This window comes from Ascaphus truei, chromosome 1 (genome assembly GCF_040206685.1).
Source record: "Ascaphus truei isolate aAscTru1 chromosome 1, aAscTru1.hap1, whole genome shotgun sequence".
Classification (NCBI taxonomy): domain Eukaryota; kingdom Metazoa; phylum Chordata; class Amphibia; order Anura; family Ascaphidae; genus Ascaphus; species Ascaphus truei.
Window position 1 is genome coordinate 410539213 of NC_134483.1, and position 20229 is coordinate 410559441.

The window sequence follows — 20229 nt, forward strand, 5'->3', positions numbered from 1 at the left end:
TTGTGTCACTATACAGTACCTATGGAAGGGAAGGACAGACGCTGCTCACCGAAATGTGCTCTCCTCATCTGCCAAGTCCTGACGACATTGTGGCTGGTGTGGCTAAATTGATTGAAGGTGGGGGAAACAAGACACTTACAATTGCTCAGCTCAAATGCCGAATTCATTTTTCAAAGAAGCAAAAGTGTCAATTGAAGGATGATTATGATTTTTCGGTGAGCTCTGTGGACTTAACCCTTTAATACCAGTGCTCTAGCTAACCCATGAAGTCAGCAGCAGTGATTATGCTGTCAGAATGCACTAGTAGTGTATGTTAACTATGATCAATTACCGGGTAATGTGCACGGCTCCAGTTTATACAACTGTAGGATGTGTCCTAGATTTATCTTCTACACCCACGTGCATGCAGTTATTTCCCACATTCTGGAGAACAGAGCAGTGACCTTAACTGCACTTATGTTTCCCCATATCAAACAACATCAGGTTATTTACACCATTGACATAACTGATTACATTGCAGCATCACCGACAGAACTCCCATTTGATTTATTACTTTTATTACAAGGAGCCCCCCCTTCCTTTCAAGAGGAATTCACTGTCCTGGGGAAAAATATGTCCAGTGACCACAGCAGCCAATAAATGAGGGGACATGCTGTGTCATCAAAATGTTCCTCTCATTCATTGGTTTACAGGCCATGACACTCCTTGCAGCTACAGTACATTGTTTTTCCAGTACCCTTAAAATGTGTTGCTTAATTCTTCCAGAAAAAAACAGCTGTTCTGCACAGGGACACTCACATAAGTAAAATAAATAACATGAGAACATCTAAGTGGATATTACATTCAATTACATGCACATATTCTTGTGTCTCAGTGTACTGTATGTTGCTGTTTATGTTGACTCCGGTGTACTGGTGGTTTGGCTGGGAGCGTTATTCTCAATTGCTACTGTATCTGTCCCAAGAAGAAAGCCACTGATTCTGTACTCATTCTTTTTTAGTAATACACCTTAAAAGTCAAAGAGCAAATAATATTTTATTTCAATTAAAGTGATAATTTGGCAGTACTATACTTTAAAAACAACACAACAAAACAATAACACTGACCAAGTGAGAAGCTAAAACACCAAACTTACATATACATGTGACTTAGGCTAGAAAACATTTAAGAACACTGATGAAAAAATACTATAAAATGCTGCCATTTTATAACCTTTTTGCACAAGCAAAGCCATCTTTACATTGGGTGGATGGTCACAGAATCAAAAGCCTTAAAAAGGTGCAAAAATATTGCTACATCATATTTAATAGCTTCTGAAAAGCCACATCAAAACAGATTTATATTATATGTCAATCCACACATATAATTTGTCTTAAATTTGTAGTCATGAAGGCAATACATTCTTAATTTAAATCTACTGTAATTGCACTAAATATTCTCATTAACCAGGAATGAAATGTGTAAAACAAGTGACACAATAATCAAACAATTCACTTGATAGCGGTGTTGATAGCAATGAAAAAGTCAGAAATGCAAACATTATATAATAAAACATTTTCTTAAAAAGGTATAATTTCAGTTTGGCAACATTGCATATCTTTTCCCGAAGGAGCTTTTTCTTTCCAATTGAATTCTGGTCAGGTGATAAAAGCAGTCACGAAGAATAAGGAACGTGGCCGAAACGGAAATCCATGGATACCATGTACAACTTCTGGGCATCAAGTACACAAGGCTAGAGAAACTGAACATAGTTTTGTGGAATAAGTCCCCTCCGGCCGTTCAGTGTCCCTTCAAGCCATCCAGGCTCCCTTGAGTAATCAACTATAAAACAGAAAAGCAAAACAGGTGTTAATGTGTATGAATAACAAAAGACCTTCGTTTTGGGAGACAAACACAAAAATATTGAGCAAGCCTATATTTATATTTTGTTAATTTGTGAATAACTTGGGAGCATTATGTATTGAGCAGTCCCCTCTCCTCCATCAGACAAAGAAGGGTGAACCAGTGTGCAGGAAACACTGTAACTGACACATACTGTACAGACATTTTTAGGGTCCCAGTTGCAAAGGAAAACTCCCTTAAAAGCTAAAGAAAGGTCATGAAAAGTCCAATGTTTGCATTAAAGACAACATGTTTGTGAGCTAAGTGGAATTGGCCCTTTAACATTTTGAATGTTTGAGGGATCAGCAATGCCCACTGCCCAACGTTGATGGCAACTTAAGCCTGAGCCCAGGTGCAGTGACTAGAGCTAAAAATATGATTATCTATATCATACTGATATGATTAACTATGACGAAGACTGTATTAAAGAACATTGAAGCCCCCCCTGCATATACAGTATGAGGCCCTGAGAAGTTACTTTACTAATTCCCTCTTAAAACCAACCCTACAATAGAAGAGTTTATCACAATATATCATCAGCGCTAATGTCATAGCAGCAGCTCGTAAGAAAGTGCCTGGGTAAATAAGCAGAAAGTAAATGCTCAGCTCACAAACAAGTTAAAGCTGCAGTTCAGTCAATATCCTGCATGTGTGTTTTTTTTTAATAAATCAGTTCTGCATTAAGAAAAAATATTTGTAGCATTTTCTGTTTTTAAAAAAACAACTTTGAAAGACCAATTTTCTTGTATTCTATTTTAACAGCCATTTGCTAAGGCACTGCCCCTTCATGTCCTGTCACAAGCCCTGGCACACCCCTTTGTCAGCCCTGCCCTCCCTCTAGCACATGTCAATGCAGGAGTGCTCATGAATATTCATGAGCTTCCACTGACAGACAGAAGCAGAAGAAAAACAGATCCCTTCACTAATTATGTCACCAAATTTCGCCTATCAATACATGGAGAACGAATTGACCTGCAGCTATACAGTTCTTTAAGTAATTAGAGATTGCACACATTAAACTATTGAAGTAAAAAAATAAAAAATAAAAAAAAAAGACTGAACTGCAGCTTTAAGAGGGTCTCTATTCTGAACTCAGAATTATTACATTAAAATTGAAATTGTGTCTCAGAAACCTCACATTTCACTCATTTTGGTTCCTTGATCATTTATGAAGAAGAATGATAGATATGCCTATATTAGTTAGGAGGATAACTTTAAATCATTCAAAGAGTATTACATTTTTTGTTGTTGCAAAATACATTTTCTCATAAAAGTACTACGGGAATCACTAAATAATTGGGTTTGTTGTGTGTGTATGTAGGTCATGAATTGAGAACAAATTGGTCAAGGACTGTGACTGGAACAGCAATACATGCCCGCAGCAGGGGAGGAAGGGGGAGAGGATGGAGTGGGAGAGGGTGCGGGGGGGGAGAGGGTGCGGGGGGGGGAGAGGGTGCGGGGGGGGGAGAGGGTGCGGGGGGGGGAGATGGTGTGGGGGGGGGAGATGGTGTGGGGGTGAGGGAGGAGAGGGGGGAGAGAGGGTGCAGGGGGAGGGAGAGGGTAGATGGGTGGGATAGGGTGGGAGAGGGTAGATGGGTGGGATAGGGTGGGAGAGGGTAGATGGGTGGGATAGGGTGGGAGAGGGTAGATGGGTGGGATAGGGTGGGAGAGGGTAGATGGGTGGGATAGGGTGGGAGAGGGTAGATGGGTGGGAGAGGGTAGATGGGTGGGATTGGGGGGAGAGGAGTGAGGGGGGGAGAGTGGTGGGGGGAGAGGGAGGAGGAAATGGACAGTTACAGAAGAGCTTACCCGGGAAGAGGAGCCAGGAGAGCGAGAATGGCCAGCGGCGACAATCCCAGAGCCAGGTTAGAGAGGATGCGAGGGGAGGAGGATGGGGAACCGGCTGCAAAGCAAGTCTGGTAGCACGGGAGAGGGCTGTGGGTAGCATGTGTAACCCAGTCAGCATGAGTCAACATGAGTCAACATGGTCAAATAAAGCCCCAAATGAACCAGGCCTGGGGAGAAGGCATGGGGGGTTTGGAGAAAAGCTGAGAGCATGGTAGATTGTGGGATAGCATTCTGATTTCACTGCTAGCAATGGAGACTGAGAAGTGTCTGATATTCAAAGACATAGTTCAGCTGAGATTAGTTTATCAGCCTGTTGCAGAGAGGAAGACTGAAAGCTAGGACCGGAGCTGCTACTCCCCCTTACGACAAATAAAATGCATAGCCTTCCACTTGTTAGAAATTAGGAGTGTGATGAGGGAGTGCTAAAAAAATGACACATGCTAAGGGCCTCCTATTACCACTACTACATAAATTAAAAAAAAAAAAAAAAAAATATATATACACACACACACACACACACACACACACACACACACACACACACACACACACACACACACACACACACACACACACACACACACACACACACACACACACACACACACACACACACACACACACACGTCTTAATAAGGTAGACCATAGGCCTTGATAATGGTCCAGTGTGACGGTAGGGGGTAACCAGGCTCTCAAATAAAGGTTAAGCCCATTTTTGGTTACCCCTGATCTGTATATAAAGGTTCAAGAGAGTTAGCTCTTGGACCCAGTAACAGGGTACTGTTTTTTCATACTGCATGTAATACAAATATTTTGTGTGTTTTTATCTTTCCGGGTATGTCAGCGAGCAGGGATTGCTAGAGCATGAGATTCGAGGGGGAGTTGCGGAGAAATTGTTGTCAGAATGTGCCTAGGTAGTTGGGGTCCAGAGTTGTTGGTTACCCTACAAATGTACCCGGGAATCTTGCCTGATTCTCGGATACATGTAGGTACATTGTCCCGGCAATATCTCCCCTTGAAAACGCTTGCGTGACTCACTGCTAGGGTTCCCTGCTTCAGCATAGCCTAGAAAGGTAAATGGGGCAAAGGGATGAAAAGTGTCCCTGTAACTGAGGGGATCCCTAGGTTAAGGGGGGTAACCCAGTTAATGCCAAGATAGCCCAGAACCTGTATTGGGTTTGTGGGTGCTCCAACCATAGATAAGTTTGTGAGGGGACCCTCAGAGTCCAGTCAAAGTCGAATAGACAGTGTGTGGGGAATACAGGCTGATAAAAAAAAAATGAAAGTACACTTTTCTATTCCCCAGACCCAGGGTTTAGGGATGTATTAAAGTATAGTTTACTAATACATTGTAATGTACTGTTGTGTATTGTAATGTGCTGAGAATTTCAGAACTGATGCCCACACAGACTGTCACGGCTACCCATAGGTGCCAGTAAGTCTCCAGGACATCGGAGTTCAAAGTAGCCAGAGGATGCAGGATTTGAGGTTAAATCAAAATATAACCCACAGATCTGGACAATCATACAATGTATATGCTCTACCTATATTCACCATTATAGTTTACTTCAGGCTAGGGGTTCAACATATTAGAACCTTGACTCCTGGGTAATCAAGAAACCTGAGAATACTGCTCTCAGCTGCACCACAAGAGAGCAACATGTACAGTATGTATGTATGTATGTATGTATGTATGTATGTATGTATGTATGTATATATATATATATATATATATAAAATAAGTATATTATATATATATATATATGCAGTCATGTGAAAAGGAAAGTACACTCCCTTTGAATTCCATGGTTTTACATATCAGGACATAATAACAATCATCTGTTCCTTAGCAGGTCTTAAAATTAGGTAAATACAACCTCAGATGAACAACACCACATGACATACATGTATTACACCGTGTCATGATTTATTTAACAAAAATAAAGCCAAAATGGAGAAGCCATGTGTGGAAAAACTAAGTACACCTTATGATTCAATAAGCTTGTAGAACCACCTTTAGCAGCAATAACTTGAAGTAATCGTTTTCTGTGTGACTTTATCAGTCTCTCACATCGTTGTGGAGGAATTTTGGCACACTCCTCTTTACAACGTTACTTCAGTTCATTGAGGTTTGCGGGCATTTGTTTAGCACAGCTCTCTTAAGGTCCCACCACAGCATTTCAATCGGGTTGAGATCTGGACTTTGACTGGGCCATTGCAACACCTTGATTCTTTTCTTTTTCAGCCATTCTGTTGTAGATTTGCTGGTGTGCTTGGGATCATTGTCCTGTTGCATGACACAATTCAGCCAAGCTTTAGCTGTCAGACAGATTGCCTCACATTTGACTCTAGAATACTTTGGTATACAGAGGAGTACATGGTCGACTCAATGACTGCAAGGTTCCCAGGTCCTGTGGCTGCAAAAACAAGCCCAAGTCATCACCCCTCCACTACTGTGCTTGACAGTTGGTATGAGGTGTTTGTGCTGATATGCTGTGTTTGGTTTTCGCCAAACGTGGCGCTGTGAATTATGGCCAAACATCTCCACTTTGTTCTCGTCTGTCCAAACGACATTGTTCCAGAAGTCTTTTGGTTTGTTCAGATGCAACTTTGCAAACCTAAGCCGTGCTGCCATGTTATTTTTAGAGAGAAGAGGCTTTCTCCTGGTAACCCTTCCAAACAAACCATACTTGTTCAGTCTTTTTCTAATTGTACAGTCATGAACTTTAACATTTAACATGCTAACTGAGCCCTGTAGAGTCTGAGATGTAACTCTTGGGTTTTTTCAATTTCTCTGAGCATTGCGCGGTCTGACCTTGGGGTGAATTTGCTGGGATGTCCACTCCTGGGAAGATTGGCAACTGGCTTGAATGTTTTCCACTTTTGAATAATCTTTTTCTCACTGTAGAATGATGGATTGTTTTGGAAATGGCCTTATAACCCTTCCCAGATTGATGGGCAGCAGCAATTGCTTCTGTAAGATCATTGCTGATGTCTTTCCTCCTTGGCATTGTGTTAACACACACCTGAATGCTCCAGACCAGCAAACTGCTAAAACTTCGACTTTTATAGAGGTGTGGTCACACTTGCTGATGATCAATTAATCAAGGGCATTTGACTAGCAGCACATGTCTGCTACTTAGCATCTTAATTCCTATGGAAGCAGTAAGGGTGTACTTAGTTTTTCACACATAGCTTCTCCATTTTGGCTTTATTTTTGTTAAATAAATCATGATACATGTAATATGTCATGTGGTGTTGTTCATCTGAGGTTGTATTTACCTAATTTTTCGACCTGCTAAGGAACAGATAATTGTTATGCCCTGGTATGTAAAACCAAGGAATTCAAAGGGAGTGTACTTTCCTTTTCACATGATATATATATATATATATATATATATATATATATATATATATATACAGGCCTCAGTTAGCATGTTAAATGTTAAAGTTCATGACTGTACAATTAGAAAAAGACTGAACAAGTATGGTTTGTTTGGAAGGGTTGCCAGGAGAAAGCCTCTTCTCTCTAAAAAGAACATGGCAGCACGGCTTAGGTTTGCAAAGTTGCATCTGAACAAACCACAAGACTTCTGGAACAATGTCCTTTGGACAGACGAGACCAAAGTGGAGATGTTTGGACATAATGCACAGCGCCACGTTTGGCGAAAACCAAACACAGCATATCAGCACAAACACCTCAAACCAGCTGTCAAGCACAGTAGTGGAGGGGTGATGATTTGGGTTTTTGCAGCCACAGGACCTGGGAACCTTGCAGTCATTGAGTCGACCATGAACTCATCTGTATACCAAAGTATTCCAGAGTCCAAAGTGAGGCCATCTGTCCGACAGCTAAAGCTTGGCTGAAATTGTGTCATGCAACAGGACAATGATCCCAAGCACACCAGCAAATCTACAACAGAATGGCTGAAAAAGAAAAGAATCAAGGTGTTGCAATGGCCCAGTCAAAGTCCAGACCTCAACCCGATTGAAATGCTGTGGCGGGACCTTAAGAGAGCTGTGCATAAACAAATGCCCGCAAACCTCAATGAACTGAAGCAACGTTGTAAAGAAGAGTGGGCCAAAATTCCTCCACAACGATGTGAGAGACTGATAAAGTCATAGAGAAAACGATTACTTCAAGTTATTGCTGCCAAAGGTAGTTCTACAAGCTATTGAATCATAACGTATACTTAGTTTTCCACACATTGCTTCTCCATTTTGGCTTTATTTTTGTTAAATAAATCATGACACGGTGTAATATGTCATGTGTTGTTGTTCATCTGAGGTTGTATTTACCAAATTTTAAGACCTGCTAAGGAACAGAAGATTGTTATTATGTCCTGATATGTAAACCATGGAATTTAAAGAGGGTGTACTTTCTTTTTCAAGACTGTAAGTATATAAGAATATATATATATTAAATACCTTTGTTCTATCTGACATACCCAATAGTATATTGGGGCTGCTTGTTTATCCACCACTCACCTTAGACGCTCATACCTGTCCAGTGGATTCACCCGGGTTATAGTTAATTCAATAGTATAATTACCCAAATACATAATAGGGGCTATCCTCATATGTTGTTAGCGTTCTAAGTAGGATCCACGCCTCTCTTTAGTTGTTTTTATTATATTTGGGTCCACACTTTGCGTCAAATCCAACACGAATATTTTTTTAATAATAACTTCTAATAAAGTTTGTTTTATGCCTGATTCGGGGTGTTTTCTCAGTGCACTACATAAGGGAGTCGCTGTCCTATACTCGTTAAAATGTAAGGTGCTCTAAAATGTTTATTTAAACAAGCTGTAAACGTGACATTCGGTGCATTTGTATGGTAACTAATTTTAGAGATGAATCTGTATTTACATCTTTTCTCCCAGAAGTTATAAGTTGCTTTAGACGCATAATAAAATGGTAATATGTCGAAAAATGCGAGTTAAATACGGTGAAGTCTGTACCTCTAAAATGTCAAACACGGCTTTAATTAAGTATCATTACAAGGCACAGAGCACAAGTAATGTCATTACAGTAACTGACGACCAAGCAACATTCCAATTAACAAATTCTAGAGCAACCACCAGTAGCACACGGCACAAATAGCAATGGATTTCAATGTACACATTACATGACAAATCTAGTACACAGATTACTGGAAATGTTGAAGGGCTTCAGTGCCAGTTCTCATGATGTACAGTAGTGAAGGTACTTCCTAAAATAACATCTCGAGCATCGTAACGTGTCACAATTTAAGATACTGTATTAGGAATACCTCTGTTAATTTAATCTGTCAGACAACACATGTAGTACGGTGTTTATCAGGGAATCCTGTGGACGTATTTATTGGTTTATTTTTTTCTTTAAAGGACGTTGGAATGAAAATACTTAACGGAGTAATACAGATGGATTAAAAAAGGTAAGGCGGCCTCCATTATTTAAATAACCCCCCTGAGCTGAGGACAATTCTAAAAGGTGTGTTAAGTTTAAAATGTAGAAAACTAAATTTAGGGTCTTCACATACCATCCTCAAAAACAGCTCCAACTTGAAAAGATAATTCCGAGCTATGTTCTGCTTCACAAGGATATACAGCTTTTGCCTTCCTGTTAGTGCAACTGAAAAATAAAGAGTAAATAAGTAACTGGTGAAATGTATCTCAGGAAAAGGTAATGTTTCCTAGCTATAGAGACCAACTAAAATCCAATGGACACTCCCAAATAGAGAGAAAAAAACCCAACCATATTTTAATACGTAAATAACCAAATCATTTACTGGAGATAGATCATATATTAAAATGTGTGCATGGCCCGTTTTATCAAATATTTGCACATAAGATGTTATTAAAGGCCTTGGGGTTGGAGGATACAGGCAAATTGCTGACCATTACTTGATTTGCAGGTCTCCAGCAGTTACTTATTGTATGTAAAGGAAACAATTAACAAAAAGTGGTATTTTTAATTTCAATCAAGGGTTGAGCTCATGTTTATAAAAAGGCTGTGAAAAACAAAATGTTTGAGGAGGCTCTAAATAATGAAAAAAAAATGCAGAAATCTAAAAATAGAAGGAAGGCAAAAGACAATAAACAGAACTTAAAAAAAGGTCAACAATTACAGATCTATTCTTCAATAAGTGCCAAACTAGAGTTTGTCACCTTTCAAACAAGGCTTAATTATGAAGATCAAATTAGGTCCACTGCAAACAGCACCTACGAAATCTGGGACTGACACAATAGTGATGGACGACTAGCCTTCTTTGTTTGGTTCACCCACAAATAGAGTGGACAGGGCTTTCACATAATATACAACACCTCTGTGATTCCCCAGTCCACACCAGCCCACTACTAAACTCAGGCAAAACCACACGAGCTGTTCCCAAAGGCAAGCTGTTCAAACCAGGTTTAATTGAGACCTCTGGAGTAAACCACTTAATTTAGGACAGTAGGGAATCCTATGCAGAAACATTATACAATACTGGTCACATTCTTATATTTACAGGTCTCTGTACTCACTGCAGACCCCAGACATGCAGTGCAAGATTGTAGAGCATATGAAGTGCTTTTCCTAGTAAGAACCAACAAACATACACTGAAGAGAGAAAACTACTGGACATTTCATTTCTCCAATATCCAAGATGGGTAATACCCAGTGCACCTTTTGATAGAATGGATATTGTACACAAAGGTAACCTGGAATTATAGAACACTGAAATAAAGGGATCTTTTACTATATTATCAATCTTTTGGTCCGCAACATGAAGAACCCTTTCTCTCAATGTTCCACGATTGCCAGCTATTCTACAGCATGCAGATATACCTCCGACATTATTACGATGACTACGGAGGTGGCAGAAATGAGAACATGGCTATTAGTAACTGAATCTTACAGAACAGCATATAAAGCATGCCGTATATGGCCATGGGAAGAAGTCCTATTTGAATGTGCATAATTAAAGTACCTGGTATTCATAAAAATGAAACCAAGAAAGGATGCAAATTACAATAAACTGAGGTGAAAAACAGCAGAAAAGAAACAGAGCTAATCCTCATTTTGGGGATATTCCCAATGCCTCAAAAGGTTGTGTATAACTACTGTACATCTGTGACAAACCCTTCTTAGTCCATAAATAGAAATCATAACTATAAGTATATACTGTAGGAGAGTTATTGTTAAGAGACGAGAGTATGAAGGAGAGATATATAGAGAGCGTCAAGAGAATCTGTTATATAGAATTTATAGATAAATACTGAACTAATGGAGGCAATAATAGTAAATTGACAGGCATACAGTAAAAGACAATAAAGATAGAGAAGAGGCAGAGCAGAGGCAGGTGGGCTGAAAGTGAGGGCAGACTTTAAACAAAGTGGGAAGACTGAACTTGCAAAACAAGAAGAGATGGAAAAAAGGAAGAGAGATTTGAATGACGTGCAAGACAGAAAAGAATGATCATGAAATTTACATAAATCCATGCAGAAATGATATGTCAACATGACCATGTAGTACCAGTGATCTTAAACGGAAAGGTGAGCTTGTTTTAAAGTCACTGTAATACCTTTCTGCACTTGTTTCACTGGTTGCAGACAGAGGCATGAGGAGGGAAAGTGCCTCTTCAGGAGCTGGAGCTGGCGATGGCACTGCTGCGCTTGAGGTAGGTTCTGGAGAAGCTGTAGATGACTCGCTGTTCATCCATGATACCAAAGGCGAACGAACCAGACTAGTTCTGAACAGTAAACAGTACAGTTACAATCAATATAGTAAAGTAATTTTTAATTGATAAATCCATTAGACAAACCTTGCTTATTTATGGTGGCCAAGGTGATTAAAAGACGCATACTGTGCACTTCCACACGATTTAAAAAAAAGGTTTTCATAAAGAAGTTCACCTTAAGTCTGCTTTACAGTGTCAGACTGGAATAATAAGAGATAACCACGGGAAACAGATTTGTAGGGACCCGCTATTGGACCATAAAGAACTTAAAACTTTTAATAGGGAATGCACTCATGCATACAGATGTAGTAGCCTTAATGGCTCCATTTTAGGGCATATATGTTGTGACATTGTGTCAACACTGCAGTGAATCCTATGGAAACTCTGATACTCTGATATATACAATGGGATATGTTGTCTAGTGGGGTAAATTAAGCCTAGTACATTTGTACATACACAAGGTCATACAGTACATACATTCACTTATCCATTCATACATACACTAAAAGATGCAAAGCCATAGTGGACCTTCCCTACAGGCGCACTCACACACATAACGGAGATTCGGCTAGTCTCTCGAGTCTACCCAAGATTTCAGGATCTGATCATCATGGTAGACTTGCGCTGTTTGGACTGAGAACAATGTAATCCTAATAAGAGCAGCCTATATTTACCAACACCGACTTCCAGAACTAACCACCAGCCATTTTGTACTATTCCAGGAAGTCCTCTAACTTAGGCAGTAAAACCACAAGAAAACCACACTGTGAAGGTTTACTTATCAAAGTATGTAATAAATAAATATGTATGAAAATAAATCCGTGACTCTATATCTTAAGTAGCCTGGTTTGCACTTGTACAATATAAAAAACTAATGTTACATCACACATCTCATTTCATCATTTTTTTCTGCAACCGTAATGTAATAAGAGCATAGGGAGAATAAAAGCTTTTGGCACTTTTACCCCCACAACAGCTACATTGAAATCAATGAAACAAAATAAAGAAAATAGTAATAATCATACTAAAAACATGGATTCTGTGTGGTTGATTGAACAGGCTGCTGTGTGTTACTTCAGGTGGAGACCTTAAATGTTAGGACAGCATGTGAGGTAGACGTGAGATAACACAACGTTAGGTTTATTATTGTAACATTTTATATTACAAAGAAAAATACATATAGTTCAGAAATATATATATAAAAACTAAAAAAAAAAAAAAAAAAACTTTTATATGATTGCTATCCCTGAAAATGCAATAAACCAGAGTTAAATATAAATTAGACACTTATATTTTTAAAGTTTACATTATCTTGGACATCCTGATAACCATTCAAACAACAATACCATGTTTCCAGTTAATGGGCTCCAAGATGTCTCCAGCTGCGGAATGCGTCTTATGGCAGAATACTGCTTAGTAAATATGGGTCTAAGTGTAATCCGCAAAGGTATGTAGCACACCAAAACAGTGCAAATAAATGCAAAAAATGCGATACTTGCGCACTCCTGGTTCAAGGATGGCCTACCTGCAGCAATCCAAGTATACAGCAACAGGAAAGATGATCCAAGGCTCCACGGTATTTACCAGTCACTTGACAAAGGCCTAAGTGAGGCCGAAACGTTGTGTATTATGAATACATTATTTTGCTAAAAATCCGTGGAGCCCTGGATCATCTTTCCTGTTCCTAAGTGTAATCCGATGTGTCTAATTTAGAATACATTTTTAGTCTAATGCTGGTAAAGGTAATGAAAAAAGACACAAACATTTCTTGTTGCATCACAAAATCATAAAACCTGAATTTTCTTCTGACTCAAGTTCTCACTTTGGCAACAAGCAGAGAGGAGAGGGTAAGAGTTACCTATCTCCATCACTTACACAAATAAACGATAGCTCTGCTATATCGGAAAAAGAACTGTGAATCTCCGCTTTGCGGTCTCCCCCTAAATGCACGGTGGCACAATTCGCTGGCACGCCACTCTCCTCGATGACCAACTCACTGTCTGTCTGGGAGGCTGCTAAAATCAAATATTCCCTCACAACAAGTAATTCCTCAATGTCCCCAATTTGGAATAATCCCAAATTCGCTCCGGCCTGCTAGGGGGAGATGCATCAATTTGGAAACAAAAAGGATTTATACGGATCAAAACTGGAGGGTTACAATAGAAAGATTAAAACATTTGACCATGTCAGGTTAGAAAAAGATATACCCCATTCGGAATTTTTTAGATACCTCCAGCTCAGAGCATTCTACAATAAATTTGCCCCATATCCCCCCTCGACGACTTTTGAAAAGCTCTGTTTGGCAGAGACCGACACTAGGGGACTCACATCACAGCTGTACAGAGAGGTGATCGATTCTGCAGGCTCTAAACAGCAAACTCCGTAATTTAGGACCCAATGGGAGAAGGATCTGGGAGAGACCCTAGAAGATGAGGAATGGAATGCCATATACCTAGCTACAGTAAAAAGCTCCATATGCACCACACTAAAGGAGAACGCATATAAGGTTTTAATGCAGTGGTACCTCACCCCTATGAAATTAGCCAAGTTCGTGCCGGGTTCCTCCCCGCGGATCTCCCCACTGCGGGACGAAATTAGAAATTGGATACGGAGGATCTTCGACCTCACTATTCCCCCGGACTCATGGCTGTTCCTCTTGAACAGACCATTAACGGGTCTGTCCAAAGCACACAATAAATTAATAGCACATTTTGCAATAGCAACGCGGAGCGAGATCGCAGCATTATGGAAACGCCCCGATATTCCAAGCATCCCAAAAAGTCGGAATCGAATGTGGTTTATCTGCCAGATGGAAAAGTTGACTAGTTTAGTTAACGACACTGGCACCAATTTCCTAAAAGTCTGGACACCAGCACAGACAGATATCCCCGGGGTTGAGAGTAACACAATCTGGCTATGATAGATATAGATGCGTTCTCCTTTGGGAGCGGGAACACAAAGTAGGTTGAGTATACAGATACACAAGTAGGAATACCACAGAGGCGATCTGTTTAGGAAGATGCGAGACAAGCGGCGATCTGTTACCCGGATTGATGTCCTCTCCATATCCAGTCCCCACCCTACCTCTCCCTCCCCCCTTTTTTTTATTTTTTATTATTATTATTATTTCCGTTATAATTATTATTATTTCTATTCCATCCGGAATAACCCGGCTAAGTAGGGCTCGAAAGGTATACTTTCAGAATTGCCTGTATTGTGTATTGTATCTCATGTTTAAAATATTTAATTTTTAAGTTATAAAATAAAAAATATTTGTTCTGCGAACCCCTAATGAATACAGATTAGTAAGACTTTTTTCGTTGCTGCGATCATGCGCGGTGACGGTGAAGTCCGGCGGCCACACCGATTGCGGCCTTGGAGTATTAACTATGCAGTGGTCCATGCGTCTGAATGGGACCCGTAGTGTTAATCCTTCAGCCGCATCAGCTAGAAGCTGAAGAGTGTGAAGGAGCTGTGCAGAGGTGTCCCAGAGAGAAGTAGTCCATCTCCGGGTCTCACGGAGCAGCTCTGAAGGTAAGCAGCTGTCTCCGGCCTGTCCAGCCCCTTGATGTAGCTGACCGAATATGGTCCTATAGTATTCCCCTTCTTGATGTAGATATCATATTCGGGCATCTATATCATCAAGGGGCTGAACAGACATGGACATGGAGATTGCTCCTTTGTGTCGTGTCCCTTGTGCAGCTCCTCCAGACTGTCTGGCTTGGAAGGATTAATGCTGTGTGGTCCCCCATTCAAAAGCATGGAAACTGCAGAGTTAATCCTTCCTGGCCATGGATTCTCGCATGTTGGTCTGCGGCACAAAAAAAACGTAAACTTTGCTACATCTGTACATCTTATCGCCTACTCATCATAAAATTGGTAACAAAACTGTTTGACCCATCCCAGGCAGCTTGTCCTGAGCTTTTTTGGGGGAAACAGATTAAACAATTGACCCATGATGTACCCCAGAAGCCTGTCCTGTTCTCCCCAACAACACCGGCGCAGACTCAGATCTACTGTGAGCCATCAGTTATGCACCAACCTACACCGTGTAATGGAGAAATCTCCCAGAGGGAGGGGGAAGCAGCGTTACATACAAATATAGTACATTACTAACATGCCTGCATCATTGAGCTTTTTCTATTCCAAATATGAATTTCTGTAAAAAACTATAATAACCTAATGTAGTTTAGGAAAGTGATCCTACTATAGATAGAATCATTTCTTACCTCTCACCTGTATGGTCACTTACACAGATTCATTTGCAAAATGAAAATAACTCCACAAAACAAAGTGTGTGTGGCGAATGGATATGGGTCTTCTGTAAAATATCGGTCTATTTTTATTTTCCCTTCTCTCTCGAGAACGCCACAAACACGACTCCATTCCTAATTTAAATAGTTTTCCCAGACGCTGTTTGTCATCAAGGAAAAAAAAAAAGAAAAGGAAAAGCTGTTTTTTTGGTTAAAAAAAGGACACAAGAGACGCAGAATAGATATAGATAGAGAGATAGAAAGGAATACAATGGTTAAATAAACCTGGATCCTATAGCCACAGAAAGTGTACAATAATATGGCGGTCGTCTCAATTTTGACCCACTGTAATTTTGAATTCCGTTTAATCCTCTTCTTTGACAAAGCCGGCAGCCAGTGTACGTGTGTGACCCTCTGCGACGTTACAGGCCCTCCAACAGTGAAAGGGTATAACAAAATACACATCTACAGTATATACAAAAGCCTGCTGCACCTCAAATACCCGTTTAAAATTCCTAATGCCTGTGCAGGAGACCGCAGAATGGAAACACTTTAGTTACTGTGGATATTAGCTGACTGACAGCAGACATAACATTAAGACTAAGCGGAATTCATTCACTGCTCTGATATAGCACAGTAATTATCTGCTGCAGTTCTGTTCCACTTAAAGCACAGCTTTTCTGCTTTTCCAAACCTACAGTTTAACTTTTTGAGAAGAAAAACACCTTTTTGTTTTCTTAGCTCACAGAACAAAGTGTTGAAAATGGAGTATAACGAGCCACACTATCTCATTTCAGAGGATTATACTCATGCATACCGTACAATCGCACTCCTGATTATTTGTTTTAATGCTCATCTACCAGTACGGGGGCTGTAAAGTTTAAATAAGACTTGTAATACTTTCTCTTTATTCTTTATGTAACTGCTGCAAGGAGACTATGTTATGTTACCGCAGGTGCGTGGGCTGCAAGGTATTGCACAGGGAAGGACCTACCTAGTTGCTGCTATTTCTATGGTGGGAGAGAGGCCCACCAGATTTGAGTCTTGGAACTGAAACACCTAAAGGCCTAAACCATTGCCATAATTAAACCAGTCAGAACAATCTGCCGTGGGTGTGAAAAAAGTACTGTTCCGCTTGCCATATTTGCAGGGTTTGTAAATATTTGACTAATATCAAGCGAGACCAACATATACAGAGAACGAGATTGGTAGAACATGTCATGCACGTTTCCCAAAAAGTCTGAATTGTAATTGCTACAAAAAGAGTGACTGTGGTATAACTTTTATACCGGCTACGGCATAGGCGCAGCCAGTGCTTTCTGTAGGCTAACTGTTTGACACACCACTATATTTCTTACACTCGCAACAGTTCACAAACCGCTTAGTTTAACATTAAAAAATGTATATTATCTCCTGTTATTCCAAAGCAGCAATCCCGTCTACCTGACCTACGAATGGGAACCAGGAGCTGAACCGTCTTCATTTCCGCTCCGGGGATCCCCTGGTTAACAAGATACATATCAGTAATATCAGGCATTACTTGCTAGTTTCTGAAGCAGTTTTAATGCTCAGCCAGTAGGAAGCCGCAAAATGGATGGTGCTGCGGCCTCAGATTAGCCCTAGAGTAACTGGAGAGAGAACAGATTCAAATGATGAGTGTATAAAAAGAGCACCACTCTATATGCTATACCAAATAAATTGATTTGTACTGATTTTGTAATATGTCCGAATTTCCATTGAATCTGAAATTATAAGAAAAATAAAAAAGTATATATATATATATATATATATATATATATAAATAATTAGATCCAGTGCATGCTTCATTACATAAAGATTGTTTCTCACATTTGGCTTGTGTAAGTGATGCAATGCATCAAACATATGTAGCCATGGCTGGTCCAAACTGACTCTCTGCCTCCTGTCACATAAGTCCTTTGTAGCTACAGGCTGTGGCAGGCTATCCTAGGGCTTTGACCTCCCCATTCATGCTGACTCTCTGAGTGACGGAACAGGTGGTGCCACAAGGGTCTGTGTATAACCAATCCTGATACAGACCTTGCGCCCTCCCCTTCTGGTGCATCAGAGAGGAAGTGCTAATTATAGAAGTTGAGCTCTCTCCCTCCTGGGATGAGGATGCAAAAGAGAGCTCACTTCCACCCCTCCTAGAGAGAGGAGGGGTGTGCTGATCCTCCCGGCTGGGAGTGAGACAGACAGCCGGTCTCTCATGGGCTGACTGAGCAAGAGAGATTATAGGCCTCAAGTCTATCAGAGAGCCAAAGCATCATCCAAACGTCTGGGGACCCAGATCAAACCTCATACATTCGCTGTACTGCTAGCAGTGATGGCTACCAATAAATCATCCATTTTTATATACCCCTGCCTGAGCTCTCGGTTTCTTGCGTAGGGGTATGGATGGAATCTGACCTAGAGGGGGACTTCACTGGAGCTGGAGGCGCTGACACCCTGAGTGAAGATCTACAAAATCCTGTCCTGTTCCCCACACCATCGCGGACCACTCAGCTCTCCTGGACCCTCACAAATATGACCGCACCACAAACAGCAGTAACCAGTAGTAGTACATCTTCCAGAGACTGTGTTACAATTATAATTCCCCACTATTTACATCTTTAAAGGATTTGAACTGTGGGTGGGAGGGGGCTCCTCTGGAGCGAAATGTAGCTATTTTTAGTTATGGAATTAAATTGATTTTTTCAGCTTTAGTGAAACTCATTTCCCAAACTATTAATCAGTTTAGTTGCAGGCTTTTTTCCTGGATTTGTAATGTTGGCCACTGCGGTTGTCCCATAGGAAGCCACAATGCTGCCCACTGATGTTCTTTGTCCCGAAAGAACACCGGCAACTACAGCGGTTAATATCTCATGAACCGGGGGACCCCAAGAGCTACAAATAGCACGGTTCAGATTCAGAGAAACCCCTGACTCGAATTATAGAAACAAAATAAATAGGTAAAAAGAAACACATTGTTATTCAGGTCTAACTTTACGAGAAAAGACTAAAGGATGTTGATGAATGTTTCTGAAGACACAAATGATATCCACATCACCCTACATAAGCACGAATATAGACTAAAGCTAAATATATTCCCAGAAGAGGCGGCATGTAAAAACCCAGAATTAATTGCCAAGACATCTCACACAAACACTGTGTGGGAACCAAAATATTCTCAAGGGCAGCACATGCTTGTTAGGGGAAAACCCTTCTTTCGGCCCGGGGAAACAGAGTCCTTAGTATGCCATCAGTTGCTTGTATCGGGCATTAGCAAGTGTTCTTCTCATATTTCTAAGAATAGGCTAATTGAAAACATTTCTGAATCCTCACCAGCCACAACACACGTTTGAGTGGATTTTGTTTGCAAACGTCAGCATAGAGATATACCATTTTAGCAACCCAGAAATCCATCCACAAAGAAAGGCACATGTGCCTTTTAAAATTATAAATCTACCATAATTATCTAATATAAATGGCAATAAATGAACAATCTGCAATATTCTGTTAGGCACAATAGGAGGCTTCAATGTTTTTTTTTTTGTTTTTTTTTTTAGAGTCAACAGGCAATAAAACCTCTTGAGAACATTATAAAAAGCTAACAAAAAGAATCTAAAGGAATCGATAGACAAAGGCTTCTCCATTTTTTGTTTTTTTTTACCGTTGTTGTCTCTATAAAAGTACTGCAGTGAATACCTGCAACACAAACTAAGTAAATGTCAAATTCAATGTCTGAATCTAAGTAAAGGAGAAACACAATGTTATTAAACAGTACAGTACAGAATGGATCCCACAAAATCATTGAATTGTATGTGTAAGTAAACAGATTCAGTTAAACTGAGGTTAAAGCAACAATGTCGTCGAATTTTAATATTGATTTTTTTTTTTTTTTTTTACATTATTTTAGTTCCAGGAACTCCCCAGTTTCCAGGATACTTTCCTGCTCAGTTGCTGGGAGTATTTCCTGGACATAAATGGTTGTTCAATAGGAAGCTACGTCGTCAGCCCCTGATGACATTGCGGCTTCCTATTGGCCCGTGGGACAAATGTTTCAATGTTTTGATTTGGCTAAAGGGGAAGAAAACACTGGCAACCACTAAGTATCTTGGGAACCGTGGGGTCCCTGGAGTAAAAATGTGCCTGGTTCATCTCTAGAAGACCCAAAGTTGGCTAAAACAAAAAAAATCAATACTGAAATGCAACAGAATTGCTAATTTAACCCCATTTTGAACGCTGTAAAAATGTTTTTGCTGCAGCGGCTGTTTTTTGTGTAAAGCTGCTCTGCACAGGTAGGCCACTGTAGAAAGTAAAACTGAATCTGCTCAGAAACCACAGACGGAATAAACAACTTGTAAATAAACCTCAGGATGGTCTTTATTAAACGAAGGAATAGCTGAAGAGCGCCAACCAATCCTCCATAAAGATGACGAAGAAGATGCCTAAGAGAATCATTCCCAGAACCTTCCTACAAGCAACCACCGGTTTTGAAAAAAAAAGAAAAAAAAAACTATTGTGAGGAGTTGCTTGTGCCACCCA

At 40.2% G+C, this 20229-nt stretch overlaps 1 protein-coding gene across 1 annotated transcript in view; it reads right to left on the reverse strand.

Moving 5' to 3' along the window:
- Positions 1 to 1016: 1016 nt before the first annotated feature.
- Positions 1017 to 20229, reverse strand: part of ARHGAP10 (Rho GTPase activating protein 10) — a 267627-nt gene continuing 248414 nt past the window's right edge. Inside the window, exons 21-23 of the mRNA XM_075611566.1 lie at positions 11276 to 11443; positions 9251 to 9342; positions 1017 to 1821 (exon numbers count right to left, since the gene is read on the reverse strand). Of these exons, the coding sequence (XP_075467681.1) occupies positions 1733 to 1821; positions 9251 to 9342; positions 11276 to 11443 (349 nt within the window). The 3' untranslated portion in view covers positions 1017 to 1732. The remainder of the gene's footprint in view (positions 1822 to 9250; positions 9343 to 11275; positions 11444 to 20229) is intronic.